This window comes from Pithys albifrons, chromosome 10, assembly GCF_047495875.1.
Source record: "Pithys albifrons albifrons isolate INPA30051 chromosome 10, PitAlb_v1, whole genome shotgun sequence".
Lineage (NCBI taxonomy): Eukaryota > Metazoa > Chordata > Aves > Passeriformes > Thamnophilidae > Pithys > Pithys albifrons.
The window spans coordinates 27,348,774-27,376,753 of NC_092467.1; the positions used below are offsets into that span (position 1 = coordinate 27,348,774).

The 27,980-nt window shown below is 37.8% G+C and overlaps 1 protein-coding gene across 1 annotated transcript in view; it reads right to left on the minus strand.

Moving 5' to 3' along the window:
- FAF1 (Fas associated factor 1) overlaps window positions 1–27,980 on the minus strand; it is a 155,094-nt gene that overhangs the window by 109,381 nt on the left and 17,733 nt on the right. Inside the window, exons 3-6 of the mRNA XM_071565184.1 lie at window positions 11,659–11,705; window positions 9,590–9,798; window positions 6,412–6,503; window positions 5,971–6,059 (exon numbers count right to left, since the gene is read on the minus strand). Of these exons, the coding sequence (XP_071421285.1) occupies window positions 5,971–6,059; window positions 6,412–6,503; window positions 9,590–9,798; window positions 11,659–11,705 (437 nt within the window). The remainder of the gene's footprint in view (window positions 1–5,970; window positions 6,060–6,411; window positions 6,504–9,589; window positions 9,799–11,658; window positions 11,706–27,980) is intronic.

The following is a 27,980-nucleotide window of genomic DNA, read 5'->3' on the forward strand; positions in this document are numbered from 1 at the left end:
CTGGCAAAAAAAACCCCAAAACTACAAAAAACTGAAGAAAAATTGCGTTTGAAAATGTTATCAAATAAAGTGCATGGTTAATTGTTCATGTTTTCTTCTTCTTTCTTGTTATAGAAAAATAACATAATAAGGAATATTACTTCTGCTTACACAGAAATTTAGTGGTCTATTGATCTAGTCCTTTGAGCTCCTACATCAAAATCTCACATGGTCTGTGAGTTGTGAGACTTGGACGATGTACCCTAGAAAGGGAAAGGAGGGGAGGAATAGATGGCACATCCACTGGGGTTGGTACCAGTGTTGGCTCCTCTGGGGATGGGGTTGATTTGAACCCTCAGCTGCACAGCCAGAGGTGCCAGTCCCTCTCAGACTCATTTCCTCCAGCAACTGGGGATGTAGATCCCCCCAAATTATTTGTGCCAAAATATACCACGCCCTAGTATCATGTTTTCAGCCATTAAGACTATGATAGAATTTGCAATATAACAGTATCTAAAGGAAACTTCTCACTGACAATAAGCTGAAGCTTATTTTTATTTCTTTTTAGGTCCACATAAGTGTATTGAGAAGACTGATTTTGAATACAATGCACATTTCATAAACTTTGGCTTCAAGTTTACAGATGTTTAATTCTCCTACAAATGTTATTAGTTGACTCCAATCTCCCAGATCAAATATCTGCATTTAAAGGAAAAAGAAGTCAGGGCCAAACTCCAAGTCCCTCTAAAGTCAAAACAGATTTTCTTTTCTCTTCTTTTTTTTTTGTTTTGTTGCCATCAGCACTAAGAGAATTTTATTAATCTGAGAATGAATTAGTGGGAGAAGAAAACCAAATTCTAGAAACAGGACTAAAGTAGGCCACTCTTGCCAGCACCATTTTCCCCCTAACGCAAACCCCAGCCTTCAAAAGCATTTGCTGATAGGTGATATACTACTATTGCAACTTTTTAACCTCAGCTGAATGATTATACATACACTATTCAGCACAGGAGGCAAGGGAACCTGCATTTTTGAGCACCAATCCCCCATCTGAGGTACTCTGCCAACACTCAAAAAATAAGTTCAAGAACAGACAAAAGAAAATAGACCTCAGCATGGTCATTGCTCTGACCAGTTCTAGCAAGAGACTTGAACATATAAAACATAGACCACATTTGTTCTATCTACAGTCGAGTGATTGCTTTAATGCTTTGATTTTTGTTGTAATACTTTGCCTTTTATAACATTTTACTTTGAAATTTTAGTCATATATTTCAAAATTTGAGACCAAAAATATATCCTTAATCAATGACCAGTAAATGCTCCATTTCATTTCAGTTTTGTGAAATACATTCTGTATTTCCCATCAGGCAATTTCTTTCTCAGATATTTTCCCCCAAAATCTCTGATTTTTATATAAATAGGTATGACACAAAGTAATTAACATTTCCATTTTAAACTTACAGATTTATACAAGCTCATGTCAACAGAAGTCCAAATTTACTGTAATTACAGATTATTTACATTAAAACAAAATAAGAAATCAGTATGTAAATGTAATGTTTGTTGTAGCTAATGCAGCAGGAGGTGGTAGATTAGGTTCAAACAGCAATCAGTTGGCAAATCTGGCTAACATGTAAATGAGCAGAAACCCCTTTGTTTACATTCTATTGCATTTTAAACTTCAGGATTTTTAAACTGTCTCATGAGCAGATGTGAAAATAAAACATTAATCTTGCCATTCTTATGGAAGCCCTCAAAGTAACTAAAGCAAGGCACTGGTCCTGTCCAGCTAAAGAGACAATACTAATGATTCCAGCTCAGGTGACATCAAGCTTAATTAAAACTCTGCTACAGTTGATAACACACAACAAGACACTGTGGCCCCAGCTCACTGCTCTGCAACAATCTAAAGCACTCACCAATATATGGACCCAGGGCTTGAAAGCTGGGGGTTGTGAGGGTTTTTCCTATCCACACAGATAATTACACTTCTTAAATAAGTTACAATTGCTTAGCAAAAATACATTATTTCTAATAATCTGCAAGGTATGCACCTGGGCTTTTAATAGTTTTCAACTTTCCAATGATTCATCAGTGTAATAAAGTATCCAAGACTTTCTGCTATTTAGCATAAAAAGTATAAATATAAAATACATTACAGCCATTAAAATGACAACAGGAAAACAACTGATAAAAAGCATCTCCCAGGACCCACAGGATAAAGAGGAGGGACAATCTGGATGACCCAACTCCATGGCCAGACTCATGCCCACGCTTTTGATGCGTCTTCTTGCATTCTCCTAAACCTATTTCCTGAACTGGGTATTGTCAGCTTTCAAGAAGCATCCAAGGCAACAAAGGGAAGGAACTGCACACTGAGGAAGAGATTAATCCAATCTGACAAAGCTGGTGCAAGGGATTTCTCCCCTTGGATGATTAAGTGATGGACATTCCTTCGCATCTTTCCTTTTAAGACTGTTTCCCAAAGGAAATCATGTTCTTCTCCATCCATCTGCCCATTCTGGTAACCTTTGAAGAAAGTCACTGGTTTTAAGGAGGTCTGGCAGTGTTAGAAAGGTCTCCAACATTGGGCATAAATCAACAGGCAGGTAGAGGAAAGGCACCCAAATTACCCCCCACCCCAGTAAAAGTCTGCATGACAAGTGTAGTATTTTATCCTCCATCCAGCTGACCCCTGGCCAAAGATCTCAGAACTACACATGGCATATGATTTCACCTTTCCTTTGATATTACCTAACTGCCAGCTGAAGAACAGAGGCAGGGCAGGCAGATACTCTGTGCAAGGGGAAAAATATTACACAGGTGCTACAAAATACACAAGAAGAACTGGAGGCAGCATCGGAGGTAGGTGAGATCACGGGAAGCATGGAGGGAGCAGGCTGAGTTACTGCAGCAGCTGGGATGAGGCAGGAATTCACTAGAAATCAGATTTCATTACATCCACACCTCACAGAACACGTGGTTATTGTTCTGGATATCGTGCATGGATAAGAATGGCTTTGCCACTCAAAGTTTGTGGAAGCAGGGTGGGAATGTACCTGTGTTATTTGACATTTAAATTTAATCTTTACACCTCAATTTAATAGCATGCAGTAGTAATTCACTGGGTTTCTATTACCTAAAACAGCTTTAGATAGGCCACTGATGAATGAAGATACCCTGGGAGATTTTTATTTGTTTAAACTGCAGGATCGCTTTGCCATTACATTTAGATGCTGGTTTTAAGTCAGTACCAGGTTAAGTCCTTTCAGTCTGTCACAATAAACTTCAATGCCTACATACCAATATGTTGGACAAGGATGTTTCAGACACTGTTCTGCCTCAGTGTAAAGAACAGGCACAAACTGGAGCATATAGAGTTCAGACTAGACTGTTCCTTTTAAGAAGAGCATATAGATAAAATATCACATATTGGAATCTCAGGCTTTTCAAGTATCACTTTCTGGAGATATTCAAATCACAACTATTTACCTCTAGTTTAAAATAGAAGGCATTTGAAGAAAACAACAGATGAACTCACAAAGTAAAGGCAAAGTTCTTCAACATCCATTAATAATAGATGTGAGCAAGATGCTTTTAAAAATTGTGGGTAACAATCTAATCTGAATAATAACTGACCTAACAGTAGGCAGTAAACAGTGTAACTGGGTTTGGTACATTGCTTCAATTAGATGTGTTTTGATCTGCATTGATGCTTTAATTGGAGGCAAGCCTCCCCTTTCATCTAGAATTTATGACTTCAGGGAGACGATCTAGCCTTCAAATTATCCGTGTTTAAATAGCCACTAATTAGTCATCATTTGCTATCCCAAAGCTACCAACTTTTATCTTAAAAATATCCAGAACTAATCTCCACTGTGAAACAAGTATAAACTATAAAAGGCAACAACCACTTTGATTTTACTAGCAAGTAAAGTTCTTTAAAACTATTAATCCAATAAAAAAGGCTAAGAACTGTTTTTAAACAGTTTGTTGTTATATACTTTACTGCAGTTGCAATAAACACTCTTCAGACCTCAGTTTTCTTTCCAGAATCAAAGACATTCAAACTACAATATACAGCTATATCTGGGTGGAAAATTCTGAAATTGGAAATGGAAATGAACAATTACCAGCTCCAGTGTTTTTTCACTATTCTTCAAAATGCTGCTAAAGTACAACAGCTTATTGTCCTCACACACAAACTACAGCCTTGTTTGCACACACTGCTCATGTACAGCTCACCACCCTCTGCTCAAGTGCCACCATTTCCTCTCTTAATGCTCCTCTTCTTTATTATTGTTCTTATATGAGCATTCTTATTTTTTCCACAGACTACACAGTAATGTGCACAGCACCTTTTGTAATAGACAAAGTACTTTTAGTCATTAGGATACCAGTTATTGATTTCTATTGATTCAAAGAAATCCCTTCAGCAGGAATACGACTGCACTTGCAGAATATTCTTCCATCTCCTATGAGGGCAGGAAGCCAACTCCCCCTGCAGACAACCTGAAATTCAGGCAGTTTGCCCAATTCCAAGCACATCCTCCTTCCTGCAATGGCTGGTCGGGAGCAGCTCCTTTCCCAGGCTCAATTCCTGCGCACCCTCTAGTGGCTGCTGAATAAAATTCCCATTTTCCTGGTAAAAAGCGCAGAAAAGGCTGCCTTTGAGAAAAAGGGCAGGAAAGAAAAGAACTCAAAGTAATTAAGTAATTGCGAATTACTTAATAAGAGCGCCTTCCTTAAAACATTATTTAATTTTCAAACCTTCACAATATCCATTGACAACAGAAAGGGACCTGGAGGGGCTGGTCCACAGCAGCTGAACACAGGGCAGTGTGTGCCCAGGTGGCCAAGAAGGCCAGTGGCATCTTGCCCTGTATGAGAAATAGTGAGGCCAGCAGGACCAGGACAGTGATTCTTCCCCAGTACCCAGCACTGGTGAGGCCACACATCAAATCCTGTGTCCAGTTCTGGACCCCCCATGACAGGAAAGACACTGAGGTGCTGAAACGTGTCCAGAGAAGGGCAGTGGAGCTGGAGAAGGGTGTGGAGCACAAGTCTGATGAGGAGTAGATGAGGGAGCTGAGAGTTTGGAGAAAAGGAGGCTCAGGGGGGATCTTAATGCTCTCTACAACTACCTGAAAGAAAGGTGTAGTGATGTGGGTGTCGTGTCTCTTCTGCCATGTCTCAGGTGAAAGCAGGAAAGGAAATGGCCTTAAGTTGCACCAGGGGAGGTTCAGATTAAGTATTAGAAATTCTTTTTTTCAGAATGGTTAGGCATTGGAGTAACTTGCCCAGGAACGCGGTGGAGTCTCCATGTCTGGAAATGTTCAAGAGCCATCTGGATGTGGCACTTGGGGATATGTTTCAGGGCTCATTATGGTGGTGCTGGGTTAAATGGTCAGACTAGATAATCTTGAAGGTCTCTTCCAACCTTGATGATTCTGTGACACACGAACACTCAGTGTTTACTTCTTGAGTGTTCCAATCAGTAATAAGAGATACCCTGCTCAGTTAAAGGAAATTAATTAGTTAGCCTATCTACATACATTTGAAAAGACCAAGAAGATAAGATAAAATAACATAACAAACATTCCAGAAAAAAATTCTGATCTGGGAATGATTTACACAGATTTGTAAGACTTGTAAGAGACATTAAACAAACCAACATAATGCAGCAACTTATGTAAGGCAAGCTCTTGTTTCCACAGGGACTAGACTTCTGTTAAATTAAAGTCATCCTATCTGGGAGGTGTAAAATTCTGTATGTTCCCAAGAGGTTCATGTACCACACCATGGTTTTAAAAACCCCAACAACCTTATTTTCCACAACAAGGTGCTGACATAGTTCCTCCCAACACTTACTTGAGCAGTGAAAACACTTTGTATTTACTGACTGCAGATTCCTGAAAATACACATGGCTATATAAAAATCACAAAAAACCAAATCACACAAATAGAATTTATGGCCAAAAGACTTACCCAGAATGACTTGAAGAAGGAGGAGGCAGATCAGGTGTTAGAACGTAAAGACTATTATTTTTTGGCAAGTGTAGACTTTTTAAAACAGTCTGAGGAGAGAAAAATCATTATAAATACAAAACATTCACCAATTCCGACATACTATTATCTTTCTTTTAATTGTTGATACCTATTTACAACATCACCAAATATTTTGTTTCAAGATAACTTACTTCAAATCATCCTTTTTGTAGGTGGGCCACATTATACATAAAAACAACACAAACTGAAGTGATTTGTCTTGACTTTTTTTTTGTAATGTTTTAGATTAAGAGTTCTTTGTGCCACCCGAGACATCTGACACTGTTTGAAAGTCACAATTCTTGCATTGTAATCCCCACCCACAGATGCTCAGTTTGAAACTCTGAATTCAGTTAACTGAAAACACAATTGAAAACTTACACTATCATCTACATCTCCAGTCTTCCACCCTTTTAACAGCATTTTAGATGCAGGAATCTGAAGTTCATTTTCTAGAATATGTTTGATATCTCCTAAAGAGAAAAACAAAGAAAATACATAAAATACACACATTTACTGCTTCATTTAAAACAGTACTGAGTTATAATTAAAAAATTAGACCAAGGAAAAATTTACGAAAATCATTTTTAGTCTAGTTACTCTTGTAGCACCCACTGCTAACAGTAAAGGGCAAATGAAGCTTAAATTAAAAGAAAAAATCACAAAGCATGAATGATTGGAGAATCACATGAGAATCTGGTGATTTGGACATATATTTGGATAATTCTGCATATGTTAGACACACACATTTGCAGCTGCATGTTATCTGGAGCACCAGACTTTGCCAGCAACAAAGAGAGTGCATATTTTTTATATCAAATTCCATCACCAATAGTCTTGAACTAAAGGACTGAAACGTTAACACAGACTGCCCTGACAGCTTTTTCAGTGTTTTGTACATTTCTAGGCTCTCCTCTCCCTGTAGTTCTATTACAGTCATCAGACAATTCAGGCTGGAAGGTACCTCAGGAGTTCATCTGGCCCAAGCCCAACTCAAAGGTCTAATTAAACCAGTTTAGGCACAGATTTGTCCAGCTGACTCTTGAACACATCTAAGGATGGAAGCTGGACAACTTTTCTGGCCAACCTGTTCCAGTACTTCCCCACCCTCACAACAACAGAAATTCTTTTATCTAACAAAAATTTTTAATGGCACAAATTGTGCCTGTTGCCTCTCACTAACATGAGCCTCCAAGAGGAGTCTGGCTCCATCTCCTCTGTGTCCTCCAGCTGGAGATAGAAGTCAGGTTTGGACCTCTCAAGCTTCTCCCCAGGCTGAAAAAATCCACTTCTCTGTGCCTCTCCTATTAGCCTGTGCTCAAACCCCCTGACTGTACTTACTACAGATTAGCAATGTCTTTCTTGTACTGGGGACCTCAAAACCTCATGCAGTGCTCCAGATGCAGCTTTGCAAGTGCTGAAGAGAGGATAGTAATTATTTCCCTGGATCCACTGGCTACACTCTTGCCAACAGACCCTGGGACATGGCTGCCCTTCCTCACTGCCAGGGTTCACTGCTAATGCATCCTAGATCCCTTTCATTATTCAGTGGCTTCCAAGTCCATCAGCCCATAGCCAGGAATCAGATGGGGACACATGGAGTTATCTCACCCCAGATGCAGGACTTCAACCCTTGTTTTCTTGGAACTTCACAAGGCTCCTGTCAGCCCATTTCTCCAGGCTGTCCAGGACCCTCTAAATAGAAGCCTTGCCCTCCAGAATATCAGTCACTTTCTCTGATCAGATTAAGATTGATCCGTTTTTTTACTGAGTCCATAGCAATATGAATAGAAGAATACAGCAGCAGAGTACCTCAAAGGCCTTACTGAAGCCACAGTGACATCCACTGTTGTCCCCTTGTTCACAGAGCCAGTCATCAAATCACAAAAGGAAAATAATGCTGACTGATTAGGCACAATCTGCCTTCAGCAAATCCATGCTGGCTGTTTCAAATCACCTTCTTTTCTCTCCCATGCTCAAAAAGTGCTTCCAGAAAGATCTTCTCCATAATTTTCCCACAGGCCAAGTTCAGCAATCACAGCAGGTTCACATTTCCTTCCTTTTCATGCTGATGCACTTACAGAAACCCTTCTAATCCCTCAGTGGTTTCAGCTTCACCTCAGCTTCCTAACTGCAAACCTGCCCACTCAGGCAACACCTCTGTTATCCCTGTTACTCCTGGGTAGCCCATCACTACTTTCCACCTTTGGTGTATTTTCTTTTTGCATTTAGCTCAGCTGGAAATTCTTTGTTCTTCTGTGCTGGCCTTCTGCCATGTCTGTTCCTTCTGGGATGTTGGAAGGAACTGTTCCTGTGCTTTGAAGAGGCTTGAAGATCAACCAGCTTCCCTAGGCCCCTTTGCCCTCCACAGATCCTGCCAAGCAGATCCCCAAAAAAGCAAAAAATATTCTTTCCTCAAGTCCACAGTTGAAATTCCACTATTTGTCCTGCTCATCTTTCTCAGGACTTCGAACTAAAAGGTTTGAAACACAAGGCTGCCCTCAATCTTTATATCCCAAGATACAGAGCAAAGTTCTACAAGAGCTGCCTTCTGCCCTTCAGCTTTCAGGTAAAAGTCATTAAGAATTTAATAAGAAAAGAAAAAAGCATAATAGTACGGCTGCAAAATCCTGATTTGATCAGATTTTTATGTTTATTTTCCACAGATGCAACAGTGCAATGGAAAAAAATGGAACACTCATCAAGAATGCAAACCAATCATCACTAGGTGGCACCAGCCAACACCAAATCGATTGCCAGAAAGACAAACAAGGATCAAAAGCTTCAGTTTCAAAATTTCACCCCAGACAAAAGGCTGCAGCATGGAAAATTGTTTTGATCAACTATTTCTTCATGTAGTTGCTTATATGGATCTGTATAAGCTCTTCACGAAAAGCAAAAAAAAAACAAACCCAAAACTCTTTCCTTAGCAAAAGTAAATTAACTCACAGTTTGGGGAATGTCAAAAGTAACACTAACAGTGGCATACTTCTAACATACTGTTACAAAATGCAACAGTTTTAGGATAAAGGCAATAGAACTGATAAAAGAAACCATAATTTGATCAAAAGAGTCAAATAAAAATTGAGCAAAGAAGAATGCAATGATGTTCTTCACACCAGGAAGAATTCCTCTAACCTTGTCATTTATCCTATGCAGAAAGAGATGCCATACAGATTTGAAGAGGAAATGCCAAGACCATCTGCTTATTAATAGATTGCACCTATACTAATCCTGCCCCAAATTACATTTTCATGCCTCAACTTAATCAATCTCCATTTGGTTTCTGAAGCAAGTTCATAAGAAAACTACATTTCAAAATAAATATTTGATAGATCACTAACCTTTACAATGGATTAGTGAAATTTTGCTTTTTTAAAGCTGCAAAGAGATTTGAAAATGGTTAGTAGCAGTGGTGGCTGCATTTTGGGGGGTATTTTTTTCTTTCTGAGGGGTTCTCTTTTGCTTTGCTTTAGATTTGGATTTTTAGGGTTGAATCTTTTTAGTTTGTTTTTGTTTTTTACAACAGCAGTTTTCATGTCATTTTTACAATCCTTACCAACTGAGGAGCTGTCTTCAAGTACTACATCCACATTTCTGTCTCTGTACTCAACCCTGAAGTCGAGCATTCGAGGTTGCCTTTCCACTATTTGTCTAGATGGCACTACATGGCGAAATGCTGAGGATGAGGAAGGAGTTGAAGAAGCTGCTGTAGAATGACTTGTGGGGCCATAGGCTGGTCCATGTAAAGTCTCTCCACCAAACTCACTGAAAGACATGCAGGTAAAGAGGATTTAAACAGAACAGCTAGATAAATTCAAATAAAAATTGGCAAAGTGAAATGACAGTATTACTCACTTTGTATGGTCCACAGCACATACCTGTGGAATAACTACGGTCATATCTGAATATACTGTTTATTAATAATTAGAACATAACTTTCAGATCAGCAATATTAACATTTCAGGCCTCAGAAGTGCTATAGAAGACCAGCATAAAAGGCAAACAAGCAACAAGTTTTCAGTCTAAAATTCATTCTGTACTTAATACCAGAATTATCTTAAGAATTATTACCACACAAAAACTGCACCATAGCAATGACCAGCTCTCCATATCATTGGGCCAACATTTGATGGAAATGAGAATAAGAAATAAAGCTTAAAATTCTGCACATAGATTGGTATTTTGCAACACCAAATCAGTGAAAAACAAGTCAGATATAAAAACAGATATATACTTGAGGTAAATAAGATAATGAGGTATATAATGCAAAAAATATCTAGAAATACAACAGTAAAGCAATGAATATCCCAATTCTGGGATTATAAAACAAACAACTGAATTATAAAACAAAATATATTTTTGTCACTTCAATAAATTAATTTACTTCAAGTCCAGTTATTAGTCCTATTTGATTCCACCACAAAAGGCATCCTACATATCTGACTGGCAACCTCTAATGAAACATAAAAAGCCTCACGCCAGTAAAATAAGCCTCATATGAAAACCACCGGAAATGAGACTTCTAAGTCTTCCAAGCCTCCCTTTAAACCACGTCCATTGGAAAGAAAAAAACTCAAACATTTGAAACACATTTGACTACCTAATAATTTCTAAAAATGTATAAATTACTGTGGAAGAGAGCTGTAAGTGGACACTGGATCAGCCTTTTATCCAAATCAGGCAGAACTACTATAACTACTCTCCAGCTTCTTTCAGCCAATCAAACATTCCAGTATTTCAGATATAAATGCTCTGAGGTCAGGACTTACTAAAAGTGCTCAACACAATCAAGACTTCATCTCAATTTGATTAAGTAGACCTTACAGTAAATATATATTTAGTAACTTTACTGAGCAAATAAAAGTTTTATCCTCAATCAAAAACTGACTCTTTGAATGATAACTTTAGTAAAAGGTATTGACATAGATGTCAAATCACCACTTTACCTACATTATGTACCTTTTGCCATCATTAATTTTTGTTTAAATAGTACATTAAGCATTTCTCTGAACAAAATCTTAAACACTATTTTACTGTCTCAGGTAGCTCAATGCCTGTTCTGTTGTTTTCAATTGTCTCATCAAGCTTCAGTGACTTCAAGATATCCAAGCATGAGTATGCAGGCCTAAATTTAATTCAGAAGCTGAAAAAAATCAGTAAAACTGCTTTTAGAAGGGAACAACTTTATCTATCACAGTTTCTTCTGCCTGTAATTCAATTTAAGAAAAATTTTAAAAACTCCTGTGAAAGTACAAACATTTTTGGCCAGGGACAGGGAAGTATGGAATATGGATGGCTTTAAAAATGTGTAAGGCAAAAGAAAATACTTAGCCAGAAGCATGCCAAGCCCCAGACTCAGCAGAGACAACCTTGCAAAGGGTGACCCAACAACCAATCAATTCAAAATAAAAATTAGCTAGTCTGAATAGATGTTTGAGCTGGTCCTCCACCAGTATGGGAAAAACTGAATGTTAAATCAGCTTTGCCAGGAATAGAATTTGTGGCTCCAGAAACAGCTTTAAAAAGAGAATTACATCATCTTCTTGGGATTCAGGAAACAAAAAATGTAACTGTTACCCAGCATCGTTCTCTGTTGTGTACAACTCCAGTCCTGTGTGCACTTACCTTTGTAGAATGCCATTTTCTTGTGGTATAACACCATTTATAGCTGCCTGAAAAGAGAAAGTAGATTTTGTGTCAAGAACACAGAACAACAAAAATACACCAGGACTTAGGTAATGTGTTTTAAAGAGTGATCAACTTGCTTCAAAGTATGCCCTAAAATGCTCTCCATGCAATGAATATTCTTGGTAAACAATAATAGTCATTACAGTATCTGAATAAAATAAATTCCACACCTAAGTGAAAGCAAACAGGAACTGACCCTCAGACTCCTGTATGTGTGTGATGTGTTTCCCAGGTGGAATCCATGGGAATAAACTGCCTGGCCCACGCTCAGCCAGTCCAACACTAATTCTATTTGTCTCTGTGATGATCTTTATAGTCACTGTAGAGTTCACAAGTATGTATTTGTTAGGCTTAACAGTGAGATTAGACAGAGCTTGTGGCATCCCACTGATCCCCATTTTCTCCTGTACCAGCAGCAATTCATGCACTTCTACTATTCCAGCTTCTCATATCCATCCTCCTATGTCAGACATACCTGTCCTGGTGGCCAGAATGCCTGGGGAATGAGTGTCCAGTTCCCAGTGAAGGAGAGAACCCCAATGTTTAGAAGCTTTCAGATTCCCTGGTACTCCAGAACAAACTCATGTACTGCAACTGAACTATTAACAGTCACCAGTCATCATCTATCAGTGTAATTTTTACAAACTGACAATAAAAAATGTAGTTTAAGTAGATGCTTAATAAACACAAAACTACAAGTAATCAAGATTTAAATGCTATGGTTTCTTTTTCTCCAAATACATAAACGTGGTTTTTTTTTTTACTATTTCCATTAAGGCTACATAAACTCAAAGAGCTTTATTGCTGAACTCAGCTAAGTTACTATGATATTGCAATAAGATTTGCCATGCATTTAGAAACAAATATTGCATAATTAATAATAAAAAAGCAGAGAAGGAAAAGGTCAGAGGTATCTACAAGCTCCAGCAACAAGCCATGAGGCTGTATCAAATTACAGGGAAAACAAAGTTCCCCACCAGATCAGTTTTTAAATCAGTTTATCCACTGTGCATGGCAATAATCAGTGGTTTCTTTTTAACAACGTGTCTCATTTATCATCATTGTGGTTTTTGCAGTCATACACAGCTCTTGATCATGTTCATTTAATAAACCTCCAGGAAAGAGTAGGAGGTTTTGGTTTATTTGGGTTTTTCTGGATTGGCTTCCTCCTCCCATACTCTTCAGCAACACACATTTAATTCCTGTCAACCAACAGACAATGTTGGTTGAAAGACAAAATTATGCTCTATTTTGCATCTGTAAGAAACAGAGAGCAAATAAAAGTTTTGTACCACAAAACCTACACTGATAATGACCTGCTGGCACAAGAGAATTCTCTTTACTCAGGGAAAAGAAGCTGCTTCAGCTACAAAGAAATACAGCAGTGTGGCATTTCCACACTTCTGTCAAAGCTCTTGTCTCAGAGGATTAAATCAACTCAAACTTCTTCTGAGCCTACTTAGATGGGTTAAATACAAGAGAGGATCCAAGCTATTTTCTTTAAAACTGACAAACTCACTTGCTCACATCCCCAGTTTTGTAAACTTGATGACATTTAAGGGGCACAGCAGTAAGAAGAATCAGCAGCAGTATTATGTACTTTTTTGATGGGAAGACCTCTATTAACCACACTGTAAAAATAAAGAGTCTGGACACTGTTTGTTAAGCAAGATGGAAGACTAAAATGATGTACACAGCAAATGGTAGCAGTGCCCATGTACATACTGCATAAACATTAAATATCCATGCTCTTACAAGACAGCTATAAGTAGACCCTGTAAAGAAAAAAAGAAAAAGGAACAACCATCTGCTTTAGAATTTCGTTGGGAGAAGGTTGTGACTATAAAAACAAAATTGAAACAAGAACACATTACTAAGGCAGGATATGTTCTAGTCTGTTCTTCCCCAGTGTCAGCCTCCTTTGAAAGAGGATCACAGCTCTATGGTTATGCAAACTTTCAAAGATATTACATCTTTTTTGTCTTTTCAAACAGGGATCTTTGATCCGCAGAAACAGCCTATGGGACTAATGTATAGCAATTAAAAATTATTACACCTGAAACAAGTTTAATAAACAGCACATTAAATCCATTTGGGTTATTAAACAGAAAGATACAATGTCTGAATCTTCAGTTCCAAATAACCAGTTGCTGAGAGTAGACGTGGGGTCCCTGCTGGGTATGAGGCACCACAGGTTCCACAGGTATTTGCCTGTTCTAATGCTCTCACTATTTAACAGGTGAAGTTCACCTTAAATGGAAAATTACAGGGGTTCAGAAGATTTTTCCCGAAGTCAAGAACCTCAGGTGTGTCTCTGTACTGTCCACATGCAAATTCTACCATAACACTGTTCAAACTTGAAACAGGGTAATTTCTGTTTCGATGACACAACTACCAGGCCCACAATTTATTTTAGGAGACTAAGACAAATTTAGCTATTCTTGATTCAGACATTTTGTTTAGGGATATCAATCACATATCCAGGAACTGGAACAGCTTATTTAAGAATTCATTAACGCTGCATAAACTGATCTAATTGGACCTGCTTTGGACCACACCAACATCCAGAAATTTCCCAGCTCACACATTCTGTGACTCCATCACTCAACAGTACAGGATATCTTGATAAACATTCCTGTGAATCCTTTTTTTTTTTTAATGAACAGGAAGGCAGGAATGTGATATAACACTGGACTGACAAATGCCCATTATAAAGGTTCAAAATAAGAATATTTGGGGGGAGGGGGGAGTGTTTCAGCAGCACATTTCCAAATTACAGTATCAAAATATATTAAATCCAACTTTTTTGTCTCCTGCAAATGTCAGGAACAATAAAGCAATAGGGTTAATGAAAGGTTATAGAATTCATTAACTATTTGGGCAACTCAAAACTCTGTAGTATTCTATAAACAGATTGAAATTATTTAAAGAACACTGTGAAATTTAAAACTTTTCCTCAAGAGAATGTTAACTTACACAAATTAGTCGGTTCTGACTAAATGTGACCATCTTTTGAGTACAACACAGTGTTAGAGAAAACAAGAATCATTTCTTAATAATCTCTTGAAGCACCAATGCTGATGACTTCTCTCAAAATACACAATTAAGGTGCTAATCATTTAAAAGCAATTAGGCACATCTTACAGTGACTCTCATCCCAGGGCAATGAGGGTCCTATGAATAATTATCAATAAATTGTGGTATTTTAGATAGAACAAACATTAAACTCATGAGTAGGTAACACTCAGTGGTTATCCCAGAGTTTGAAGATGAACTGGATTAGCCAAGCTGAGCTCTACATATACTGAGTGAATATTCACAGGAGGAAGGGGATTCCTTCCTCTTCATGAACTACAGGGGGAGGTAGGTTTTAAATCTTCAGAATTTAAAAGTGATGTTTAGATGAATTTTCTTAAGAGTTAAAAGCAGGCCCAGGCAAAAGTACAATTAAAGGCTTCTGCAATGGGTGAGGAGACAAATCTTCCTCAGTGGCCACCTCTTGTTCCTTCCCTCTCCTTTCCAGCCTCCCTACCACAGAAGGATTTTCCTGACAGATGCAGACCCTACCCTTGATAGAGACCCTTTAAAATTTTCCTCTTCAAATTCAAACCTCCACCCCAATGTACAGCAAGAGCTTTTAGAAGGCAGAATGCAAGATCAGCTTTCCAAAACGGTGCTAGGCAACACATTCCTAAGCAAAAGGAGCCAGTTCAAGCAGCACGATGCTGGAAGAACAACCCTTGCAGAGGAAGAGGCTGTGGAGATGTAAATATTGTGCACATGAGGCTGCATGAGCTTCACTGAGATACATAACCATTTCAGCTTCACACAACCAGCACAAGCTGCTTGCACAGAATTCCAAAAGCCTTATTTAAGTTTGATTGGATTCTGTAAGTAAGACACTTGAGTCTACTTTAACAAAGCCCACGCAGAGCTTTACATTTGTTTAGCTAAAATTGAGAAGGTTTACGCTGAACAAACACAATACACCAACAAGACTTAGACACAGGATAATAGAACTGCCACAGCACATGACCTAATCCAAAATCCAAAAATGTCCAACCAAACAGCAGCAACTGCTTCAGAAAGTCACAGGGAAATACAATGGAGTGACTTGTTCATGGGGCATTTTCTTCCAATCCCCTGATTTTCAGTAGGTCTGACACATTCAGGTTCATAGCACTTATAATTACTTTTTATAATTATTTTTTGCACTCAATGCAATAATCTCTTAAACTACATCTTTAATTACTTCTATGAAACCCAGTAAGAGCTTTCTTTGATGAAAGGATTCATTTAGTATGACTTTTAAAAACCTTTATTCTTTCCCAAATGCTACAAACTCAGATTTATTTCCAGTTTAAGATGTCTGGTAAGATAAAGGAAACCAAAGTTCTGCATTTTGTGTCTTTCCTACTTATTTTGCCTCTTCTTCCTATTACCTATTTAACATCTCCTTGATATAAAAGTTTCTCTCAAACCACAAATTCAGAAAGTTTCCCCCATGGTTCTTTTTACCCTGGCAGAAGGAAAGGCAGCTCATTGTCTTAAGAGGAAGAGGTGCCAGCAGCTTGTAGGGCTGTGTTTTAAAATATAATCAAAAAATTATCATTTTGATGTTTCACACTACAAAACAAAGGAAAACCCATTTTTATCTTTGACTGACCCTCTTATCATTTAATCTTAGATTTATTTTTCCAAATACACAAGTGAATAGAACACCAAAACCTACATATAAAACCTCACTGCAGAGGGCAAGATGACACACAAGACAAACACAATGTGGTTTTCAGTTCTGTAGAATTAAAAAAAAACAAAACAGTTGTATTTTGGAAATATCAGCCAGTATTCAGCTGTGCTATCAATCCATCCTGCTTGAGGTTCACTCAAGTTTGGTTGAATTTAAACAAATTAAACAATTTTTAAACCTCAAAATGTAATGAAATATACCAAAAAGCCCTCCTTAAATAATCTATAACACACTAGAGAAATTATTTCTTATCTTTTGTATTTTATATTTCCACAGCACAGAAAGGGTCATTAGTATTACTCTGTTTACAACTGTAATTCCATTGCAAATAATTCTACTCCTAATTTGGGCTAAATGTGTTTTGTTAACCCTGACATACAATATTCTTACTCTGATTTTGTTGCTTTCACATGATAAATTTCTTAGCCTGAAGATTTAAAATACAATTTTCATTTGGTGTTCAAAGTAAATGGATGACAGAACTCCAAATGCTTTCTGAGAGTTAAAAAAAATAAAAAAGGAAACAAAGCTCAAAACTGAACAAATGTTATCTGGAGAGGAAAAACAACTAATTAAATGATAAGGTGTAAAGGAAAGCATTAATGAGACAAAGCATCCAGGAAAGGACCTGAAAAGTAAAAGGGAATTTCAAACTGCTTCCAAACCATAAATCTGAGTAACAAAGAAACTCACTTTCATATAAAGCAAAACAGGAGAAGTGCAAAGATTTATGAGTTCCTTTTGAGCACAGAGTATTCCTCACAATACCACACAGGGCTCTGCCATATGCATATATTTCAGTAATAACAGTACATGCTCTGAAATAATGCTCCTCTGTAACATTTGTTCTGACTTGCTGACACTGTGATTTTGGGAAACTGGATAAAGAGTTAGACCATGCACAGACTTTCCCTGTGATCAATTTACAACAACAAAAGAGTAGAGAATTCTGGAATAAACAGCAGAGGTTTTACCAACTGGTGCTGACAGAAACATACTGTAAATATTAGTCAAATAGTGCAGCAGATCTGGATTAATACAATAAAGGTTTACTGAGATCAGCTGTAATACCATCACTTCCTTCTGCCCCAAGACATGAAGATTGGACTGTGAGATTCCCAAGCACAGAAATGTGGCTCCTGAGCAGCTCTAAGCAACTACCAAATCTCGCCTGTTCCAGGCAAGTTTGAGCTGTGTTACTCTAAACAAGAAATTCCACAAAACCTTCTGCAGAGATACCAATTACTTCAGACCAGAGGCTTTTCACAAACAAGATACACTATCACCTTCCTACACACACAGCTCCTTTGAAAACATTAACAAAAAATTACTGCTAGAAGTTATAAGAGATATTATTTGGTTTGGATTTTTAAATGAATTGAATAATATTTAAATAATAAAATTACAAATTGTGCCCCAGTAGTAAGAGGAGCAACCTCTACCTTTGTTATTTTTGGCAGGCTTTTCAAGGCAAAGGAATGAGTCAGCTTTTTCCTGTAGCTTGTGTTGTACTTGCTGGCGTTTCCCCAGCCTTGCAAGTCTCAAAAGTATTTCCAAGTGCTAGACGTGAAGTTACACCCACAAAGTTTATACAGAATGGCAACATTTGTCCCCATCGTGGTTAAAATTTAACCAAAAACTGTAATTGAACTACAATGAAATGTCTTCTTTGCATTCTGCTTTATTTCAGCTCGCTTTCTTTACAACAAATATACTTCATGAAAAGCTGCAAAACAATAGAATTGCTAATAAAGCAAAAAATTAACATTTCATCAAAAAATGCCACATGAATACATTCATACAGATGATTCACTTCATCAGCAAGAGAGCACGCGTTGAAATAGTTCACAATTAGCACTCTAGATGTGGTTTCCCTTTTCTCCCTACTTCTTTGGTGGCTTCAGCAAACTTTTTCCTGTCACTCCTACAACATGCCTAAATGCACTAGGAAGCCTTTCAACAGTTAGATATACTTCTATAATTCTGGGAGGAAAAAACTCTGTATTTTGCATAGTTCCTTAATTTTACACTGTCAGTGCCCAATTCCCCAAAGTGCAATCTCAATAATAAATTCATAACTCAATGTATATTCTTGCACAGTGAAAGGAAAGAATGTGGACAGATTTATAAGAAGCTTAGAGATCAGCCCCTACCTGAGCTGTATCAACAGGAATAAAGGAAATAAGCTACTCTACCTACTCCAAACTCATTCATCCAGAAAGGGAGAGCAGACAACGAGGTGTCTGCTACTCTGAGATACATACAGGTGTCTTAATTAGTCATTAATGTCACAACTTTGACACTAATACTGCTTCACCTTCTAACTTAACAGAAAGGAATGCTTATGCTCAATATCAAAACATATTTTGTTCCTCCTTAAAACATTAAACCAGACAGCAGGAGAGTCAGCTAAATCAAAGGCTACACATGAAAAAATATCTGTGTACTGAACTCCCACATTTCTACCCCTCTCCTGATTATTTTATGTAAATTTGAGTGGCAACACTAAAACGCTCAGGTTGGGGATAGCTACCTCATGACAATATTGGTTTTGTTCAGCCATTAAAAAAAATATTTTTTTTTAATCACTTGTTACAACATACTATCTCTCAGCAAGTACTATGAGGGATGAAACACCAGGACACAAGATCTCAGGACACAAAAAGCCACAGAATTGCTGCAAACAGACCAAGGCCCCTTTATTGAAAAGCCATAATAACATGAAATATCAGTTTCCAACTGACCCTAACTGTACTCAGCCAACTGCCTAATCACTAATCCATGATAAAAGAATAATTATGCCAGATTTAGCCTAATAGTTTGGAAACCAGAGAAACCCAAGCCATAGTATGTAACCTGCAACTTGTCTTGCAGTATTTCTCCCTCCAAGAGCCTGTGCTATACTGCTGAAGCTGCAGCAACCCAGGTCCCCCAGGACCAGCTAAGGAGAGTTTATTTAAATAAAACTAGGAACTGTACAGATAATAATATTGTAAGTAAATTCATTTTTAAGACACTCTGCTCTGAAAGCCTGATGGCTCTATAAGATTCCCAGCTTCTGTGGTCAAATCTTTCACAACTAGGGGTCACTTGCAAAATAGCCACAGCATTGGCACAGATGCTGGTTCTTAAATAATTTGCTTAGTTTTTCTCCTACTCACACAGTCCCAGCATGATTCAATGACAGACTAAACACTTGTCAAACACATGTTTATAAGATGTGTGCAACTTTCAGATCAACTAGTCAGAGTCATAAACCACAGACGACTCATACAAGCCACTTCACTATTAATGTACACTAGAAATTTGTTCTTAAATTTGAATGTTTCAGGGCAAACTAATGCCAAGCAATCTTCTTAGAAACTACCAACACAGAGAAGCCTCTGAAAACAAGTATTTGTAAAATCTAAGGCAGGTGGGTGACACCTCTGTAGAGCTACAGCAATACTATCAGGCATTAGTGGGATCTCAGGTGCTGCTTTTTATTTATTCTCAGAACACAAAATTCTATTACAAGAAAAAAGACTCTTTTTCTGTGAACAGGAATGTAATTTTATTTGTCCTGTTGCTTGTTTGAACACTATGCAAGAAAAACTTAAGTAAGTGAGCTTATTTCTCAAGTAACTATATACCATCTGTCATATGAAAAGGAGAGACAGAGCCTGATTTTTACTTATTGATTGTGAAGTTTTACCTAAAAATCTTCTCCACTCTCTGGCCAGAAAGAGATTTAAAATTTCATATGCATCATCATAGCAAAAAATACAGCCATAAAACACATAATCTCAATCTCTTTGTTACCCTTCCACGAATAAAGCAGGTTTTTTCTATTAGAAAAATTTAAAAAAATAGTTATGAGACAAGTAAACTACTTTACATTACCATAATCCCTTTTGTGTCTAGAAAACTATCTACTATATTGCTAGTTAACTACAACATTTGCTAAAATCATGAAGAATAAAATATACAGATTCCTTCAAAGAGACTGCAAAATTATTTCACTTTAACAGGAACCAAAGGGTGTTCATCCGGAAGGAACTTTGCCCAAGCTATGCCAGTTTTATCCTATGGGAAAATTACATACCCATCACACACTCTTTCAGTCATCAATGTGACAATTAGTCCCTTCTGATGAATCAAACTCCAAAGCATACATGAAACAGCACTACAGAAAACACGTTTAAAGCCATGACTCTTCACTGTTTAAAAAAATTCAAAGTACTCAGAAGTTTAGGACAAACAAGTTAGCCATTTGCAACTTTTATTCTCTCTTTACTGTTTTGTTTCGTTGCCCAGCTCAGAAGGTGTGTGCTGACACTGAGATCAGCTCAGTTGGTTAAAACTTGCTTATAATAATGCCAAAGTCACGGGTTCAATCCCCTGTGTGAGCCATTGACTTAAGAGTTGGACTCTCGATGATCCTTGTGGATCCCTTCCAACTCAGAACAGTCTATGAATAGTCTGGGACATTTTTACTTGGTTTTGCCCCCACTTAATTTCAAAGGGTAGCTCTGTTGACCACTCTGTGATGTCTAATGAACATTTCCCAAGTCTGGAGCAGAGACACAACAGGATCAGTTTCAGTCTGTCACCCTGTCGCATTCCTGGGAAATCAATGTCAAGATGGCAACATACTTAACACCTTCCTGCATCCCTTAAAGTATCAGTGACTGCAGTTATTAGAAGTCTCAGAAACCAGCAATTTGGCCGTGGTAGAGCCACAGAGACTGGGCTACCTTGCTGCTATCAGAGGTGATATCCTCTCTTCCTTGAAGCACCTCCCTGGTGTGACAAAGCAGCACACCCAGTCTGCATTCTGCAAGTAAAGAATCTTAATTTCCTCAACATGTATTAATGGTGGTGTTTGGAGGTTGTTTTTTTATAGATGAATGTGCACAGAGCTATGGGGAAAGCCATAGCATGACTACAACTGCCTAAAAAATCTGCACATTTCATAGTCTTCCACACAGAAAATACATGGAAGGAAACAGCTGTTTTACCTGAGATTAAGGCATTTTAAAGTAAATAAAAACAACTAATTTAATAACCAGGTTGTTTTTAAGAATTAACTAGTCATCTTTGCTACCACCCTGCTGGATGAAACACACAGCACACATCTGAGATTACTCAAGACACAGAAATGTCTCTTTGGAAACTGCAAAAAGCTGGAAATACAGAGCATGAGAAATACAACAACTTTTTGCAAGCAGGGATCTCTAATTTAACAAAAAAATACATTAAAGACTTCAGAAAGGGATTTCTATAGTTCTTTGTAAAAGAAAAGTTCACATACAATTGTGTCCTACTAGGGGAGATTCATGCTGCAGTTGGAGGCACAAGAAACCTGCAACTCCTGTATTTCCTGGAGAACAAGCACCGTGCCCATGGGATGCCTGCACCAGTGGGATGCCCAGACACCAACACTGCTTGGGATTACCTAACTCAGGGCCTCCTTCTTCCTTCCCTCTGCTGGCAGCAGGGCTGTGAATGCTGTGCAGGCAACTCTGCAGTGACAGGGGCAGAAACCACCCCAGCTGACAATAACCTGTTCTGCAGCACACCAAGATCCAAAGAGAACACCAATCTAAACCAGAACTTTAAAAGCTCCTTAAAAAAATTGGGACACAAACCTCTGCTTCCCACAGGCAGATGTGACTGTTGATTTGACCACAGGGAGAATGTTATTAATGCATAGATAAGTCTGTGTTTTTCTCAGTGAAAATTCCTCAGATCTAATCCTAATGAGAATAAACCCTGAACTTCTCACTAGAACAATACAAGATAAAATGTGATGAACATGATCACCATGATGTGAAGTCCGGGTTCCAGCCACTGAAACACAGCCTGCTTGCAAGGAAACAAGAGAGCTGCTGAACATGTGACAACGCTGTCCCACATTTAAGGAAAAGAAATGGCCGTGTGCCAAACTTAATTTATCACCTCGTTTCTGGAGGCAGACTAGTTCCAATCAATCAAAAACCAAACAGAGAGACCACATCAAAGGGGCAGCAGGGAAAACCAGAGAGAAAAAGAGACAAAAGACATGGTGAGTGTATTTGTTTTACCAACGAGTGCTGAAATTTGCTACACGTTTTAAACAGAAGAATTAAGTAAATGGTTAGAAAGCAGTAAGAGACATAAGTAAGAGATTGTTTGATGACTGTCAGGACCCAATGGCCTGGTTTTTGCTATGAATCCCATGGAAATGGGCACTTTCTAGAGAAACAGAAAAGAAAGATTGCCAAGTCCTACTTCATTTTTCTCAGTTCAATTTTTTTGTTATTTTTGACTTTTTTTTTCCAAAAGACATTACATAGAAGTAAAGGAGTAAATATAAATATACAAAATTGGTACATACAGTAAAAAAAAAGGTATCTGAAAACAGCAACTATTTTTCAAGAGGTTTCCAACCAAGGTGTGAAAAACTCTCATATACTGTGTAAGTTATTCATTCAAAACTAAAAAGTATAGTTGAAAGTTAAAGCTTTATTAAGAAAAATCAAAAGTACAGAATCACTTTTTGTCAGCTGATTCTTGGAACCTGAGCATGACAGGAACTGCAAGTCATCACATCTCCAGGTGCACTGAGCTGGTGGTTTCACTGAAGTTATACCATGCTTTGATCTCCCACCAGAATACAGAATAACCAAGCCAAGTATAGCAGGAAGGCACAAAGGTCATTTTGAAAATAAAAACCAGATTTTTTATACATATCATCATTATACACACATTTACAAGTGAAGTGAATATGGGATAACAAACATCCCCTCTATTGCTATTTAGATGAAATTTATTTTCTTCTCAAAGCAACATTAAAGGTACAATATCTATTGGAAAAGACATGAAATAAAAATAATTTTAAACCAGTGATCAGAAGTAACAACAGAAATGGTCACATTGGAAAAAGTAGAAAATTAAGTGTGGTGAATCCTTGTTTTCATTCAAAAATCCTATTCTGATTACCAGCACAGAATACAAAGTAATGTGACATTTGAAGGACCTGAGTTTTCATTAAATCTGTGAAAGGCAGAGCAGACCAAGTCTCATGCACAGATCCCAGCACTGGATTCAGGAGAGCACAGAGCTATCACCTCTGCAATAACCTCACACACATGAAGGTCCACACTGCATAAGGTCCAGCAGATTATAGATTCTTGCACTAATGAGTCATTTCCTTTAACTATGTAGCATCATCATTTCAACAGACACAGTTGGGATTTCCACACTTTTATTTTATTGTTTTTACACAAAGTTTAAGACATATTTATAGCATCACATGCTAAAACAGAAGGTCAGAGTTTAAATGGGCAAGCTCTGAAGCCATCAGACTTTACAACGGCCAGAAATTCCCAACTTCTGCTTTCTCGGATGTTAAAAATTACTGCAAATTAATAGAGCTGAAAGAAATGACGCTCAGGAAATAACATATCAGCAACCCTGTGAGGCTTAAGAGAGTTGGAGACATTTCTAGCAGTTCAGTTTCATAAAGATGAATTACATTATCTCTGTTGATCCTCTGTATCTCACAGAACATCTGAAACATTTTGTCACCCAGCCTATAATAAGCCCTGTAATTGGGCTGCAGTGCCCCAACACAGCAAACCCCTGAGCTGCTCTAGATGCAGGAGACCACCACAAAGGCCAAGTCACATGCAACAAGGGGGAACTAATTATTGGCAAAATTAGACTTCATGATCTCACCAAGTAATTTGTATACTGTTACTGCACATGAATTCCTCTGCAGCACTCTCATGGTCTATTTGATTTTAAGCACTTGAACAAAGCCAAGCAACCAAACATTTATGAAATGCAGTTTCCTATACTGCTTCAAACAGCTACAAACATGATTTGAACATTATAAAACAAATACGAGACATTTAAATGTCAAATTATTTAGTACTAAGTTGAAGATAAATAATTGGCAGTTTATATTGCCTTAGAGGATTCCATATAGAGGAATAGAGATGAAGACTTCTGATTGGGGGTGAGTAATCTTTTTAAGTTCAAAAAGAGGAAACTGATGGTTCAATTCTAAACTGGAAAGAAAATGGAATTCTGATTAATTGTTAATAAAAGAACCAAAAGTGGATAGTAGAAAAGAAAACCAAGAAAGGAGTTCCTCATGCATAACCCAGGTTTGGCTTTGCTTAAAGAGTAAAATGAAATGTCCAAAAGACACAAAACACAGTAATGTTAGAAACAGGGACCTTTCGGTCGGGAAAGGGGATAAAAAGTTGTGTTTCTTTTTGTTCTGGGTCTGTCTCCGAGGCCAGAGGGACACACCCGATTCAGCTGAATTTGTCAAAGAAAAGTTTAGTTTTGCTTTGACGACTTTGTCCCCTCTAAATTTTATTAGTAAAATGTCAGCATTTCTCACAGTAACACTCACTTAGGTAAGAGTAAAGACACTGGTGACACTTTAACCCTTAATACTAAAATTTAGCAAGACCAGGAAAAAAAAGCATATGGATAAAATAAGCAGAAGGAATATTGCTTCAGTGCAAACAAAGTAATCCTTAGCAAAGCTCAAACAAACACAGAATACTTGTACACAACATAACAAACTTGTTTTGTGAACTTTATAACCTCTGCTGTCTCTGTGCATTCTGATGTACTTCTCTGTCAGCCCATGTTAGTACATACTTCCCTATTTCTGTTTGGGATCCTTCTGCTTTCCAGCTGACCAGGACTACTGGCTCTTGGTTGTTTTGACTGAAGTCCCAGAGAAACAACGCCCTTGAGCTGAGTGTCAGAGAGTTCAAGAATCAACAGGCGCCCCAGGGAATCTTCCACCTGAGTCCCTTGCACAGCCTCTGATAGTACATGGCTTTTTTCCCCGAACAGGAAAATGGAATTGAGATACAGACAGCCTGAATGAAAAGCAGGTAAGCAATCTGATTGAGACAAGGACTTCCTTAACTTATGGGTTTGGTTTTCCCTCCTATTGCTGCAGGGGTGCCCCTGAACTTTGGTTGATGACATCCTAACTGGACTTGCTCAGCTTGCTAGTTCATACTACCCTGGGTGCTTGACTGAAGATTTCCTGGTCAAATACTGAGCTCTCATTTTAATTCCAACACCATGGAAGCAAAGGAATCCACGTTTAAAAGCCATTGACTCAGATGCACAAATCAAAGTAAAATTAGAGATGACAGCGATGATATTCTTCCCCTTTACCTTCTGGGAGCCAAAGGATGATGAAGCCCTTACTCAAATCATCACCACTTCACTACTCTCTTTAGGATCGGTGAACCAAGTCCTGCAAGTTTTGTCTTCCTTACAAATCCAAAAAAAGTTTTGTTCTGAGTTGAGTTACATATTAGTGCCAAAAAAAAAGGATTTTTTTCATTTTCCAGCTCAGCTAAAACACTCCAAGACCTTTTCATGAATTAAAACAAAGCCTTCTCTCCTCCCCAGCTTCTTGGCACTGAATCTGTGCTTGTCTACTGAATCAAAGGTATAAAAACCACAACACATATACAAAAAAAATCCCACCACACATGGATCACACATTGTAATTCCAAGATAAAAAATGCTACATTTCTTATAAGTCATGAGCCTTTCCTCAGGTACTTCTGAATCCCTTGCCTGACAGAGATGTTTGATTCTCTTAAGCTAGCAGCAACTTTTCTTTTTACAATCACATTTCTTTTATCTTCTCTTTCTTCACTCTTCTGCTTCTACGTCACTGCTGGATTAGCATGATTTGGTTTTTATTCCCTTTTTAAGAAGGCTGCTTTTAATAAAAAGGAGTCAGTGTCCTACGACTGACAGACCCTCAGGGCATGTTCTTCACTTATACTCTTCCCAATATTACTTTTTTTCTTTCACAACTTACCATTTCCTTTTCATAGACACTCTTCTCATTCATCTTCTGTTTAGTTTCCAGGTTTATGTACTTTCCTTGAGTACCTCTTCCATCCTTTCTCATTTTCCTTATGCCTTTTTTAAGCTTGCACTTTTGGGTCATTACTTCATTTCCCACTATATTCCATTTCTAGATCATTTAGTAATCACTAATACAACTCAGTATATAAAAATATTTCCATAGCTTTAGATATTTCACTCTCTGCTCATTCTGGAGTCTCAGAAGAGACCATTTTTCACTGCAGTTCTCTCATCAGCTGTGAAAAACTCTGTGAGCTTTCAATGCAAAGCAGATGATTTACACACCTCCCCAAACCACATCCAACTCATTTAATGTATTGTATTGGGAACTTCACAATCTGAACACGATGCATAAGGCTATTCCTTGCCTCCCAATAAACACTTTAATTTTCAAAACAAAATACTATGACATAAAGAGTTGTAACTACCACTCTGTCAACACACAGTTGGTTTTTTCTGTTTGAAGCCACTGCTGAACTCCTGCTTATACCGTGACATGTTGCAAAATGAAGACTCTGTATTCATTTTAACACAGAAGTCCAAGTGCTGGGAGTATGTGCTGGTTTTTTACAAGAAGTTACAACATTATATGTGACGTCAATCAATTTGCCTTAAAAGAAACACAATATTCATTCTAATAAACTCAATTTAAAACCCCACCCTAACCTCTGTGATACTTAGTTTGAAATTATGAAAGCATTAGAGAACACCCTAAACATCACGCTGGGAATGCAACGTGGCAGACAGCTGAAACTGTCTCCATAGCCAATTTGGGAAAATCTAATAATTTTTATGATAATTTTCTGGTAATTTGGACTGGTCATTCATTTGAGAAAGAAAAAAAACAAAGAGACAGCAATAAAAAGGAGGAAATCAAAGGTCTTACAGTTTGAAGGAATATCACTTGCTTCTAAATTTTGTTCTGTATTACACTTCTCAACCTTAAGAAAATTGATTAATAGTTTCTTTATTTACTAATCCTATGCAGAGTCTTAAAATATCTAGTCTATTTTGCTTGGGTTTATTGGTTCCCTCCTATTTTTCTGCACATTGAACCTTGTTACAAAAGAGATGACAGCTTTTTTGTAGGATGAGTGTTTGCTGGGTTTTTTGTTTGTGTTTAATGGTGTCTGGATAGGACCAAATCTGAATAAGTTATGGTTTTAATAATCTAACTGAATTCTGAATAATCACTAACAACAGAAGAGTAACTATCTTATTTTTAAACTAATAGCATATGAAAAATTGAAGAAGTTGTTTCACCTTCCATTTCTTACACAGGCACCAAAATCCTCAATAACCCATGTGTATATACACAAGAAGTCTTCTAAAGAATCACAGAATCGATTGGGTTGGAAAAGACCTCCGAGACCATCAAGTCCAACCCTTGGTCCAACTCCAGTCCCTTTACCAGATCATGGCACTCAGTGCCACGGCCAATCTCAGTTTAAAAACCTCCAGGGATGGGGAATCCACCCCCTCTCTGGGCAGCCCATTCCAATGCCTGAGCACTCTCTCTGCAAAGAATTTTTTTCTGATCTCCAACTTCAATTTCCCCTGGCAGAGCTTGAGCCCATCGTGCCCCCTTGTCCTATTGCTGAGTGTCTGGGAGAATGCTACC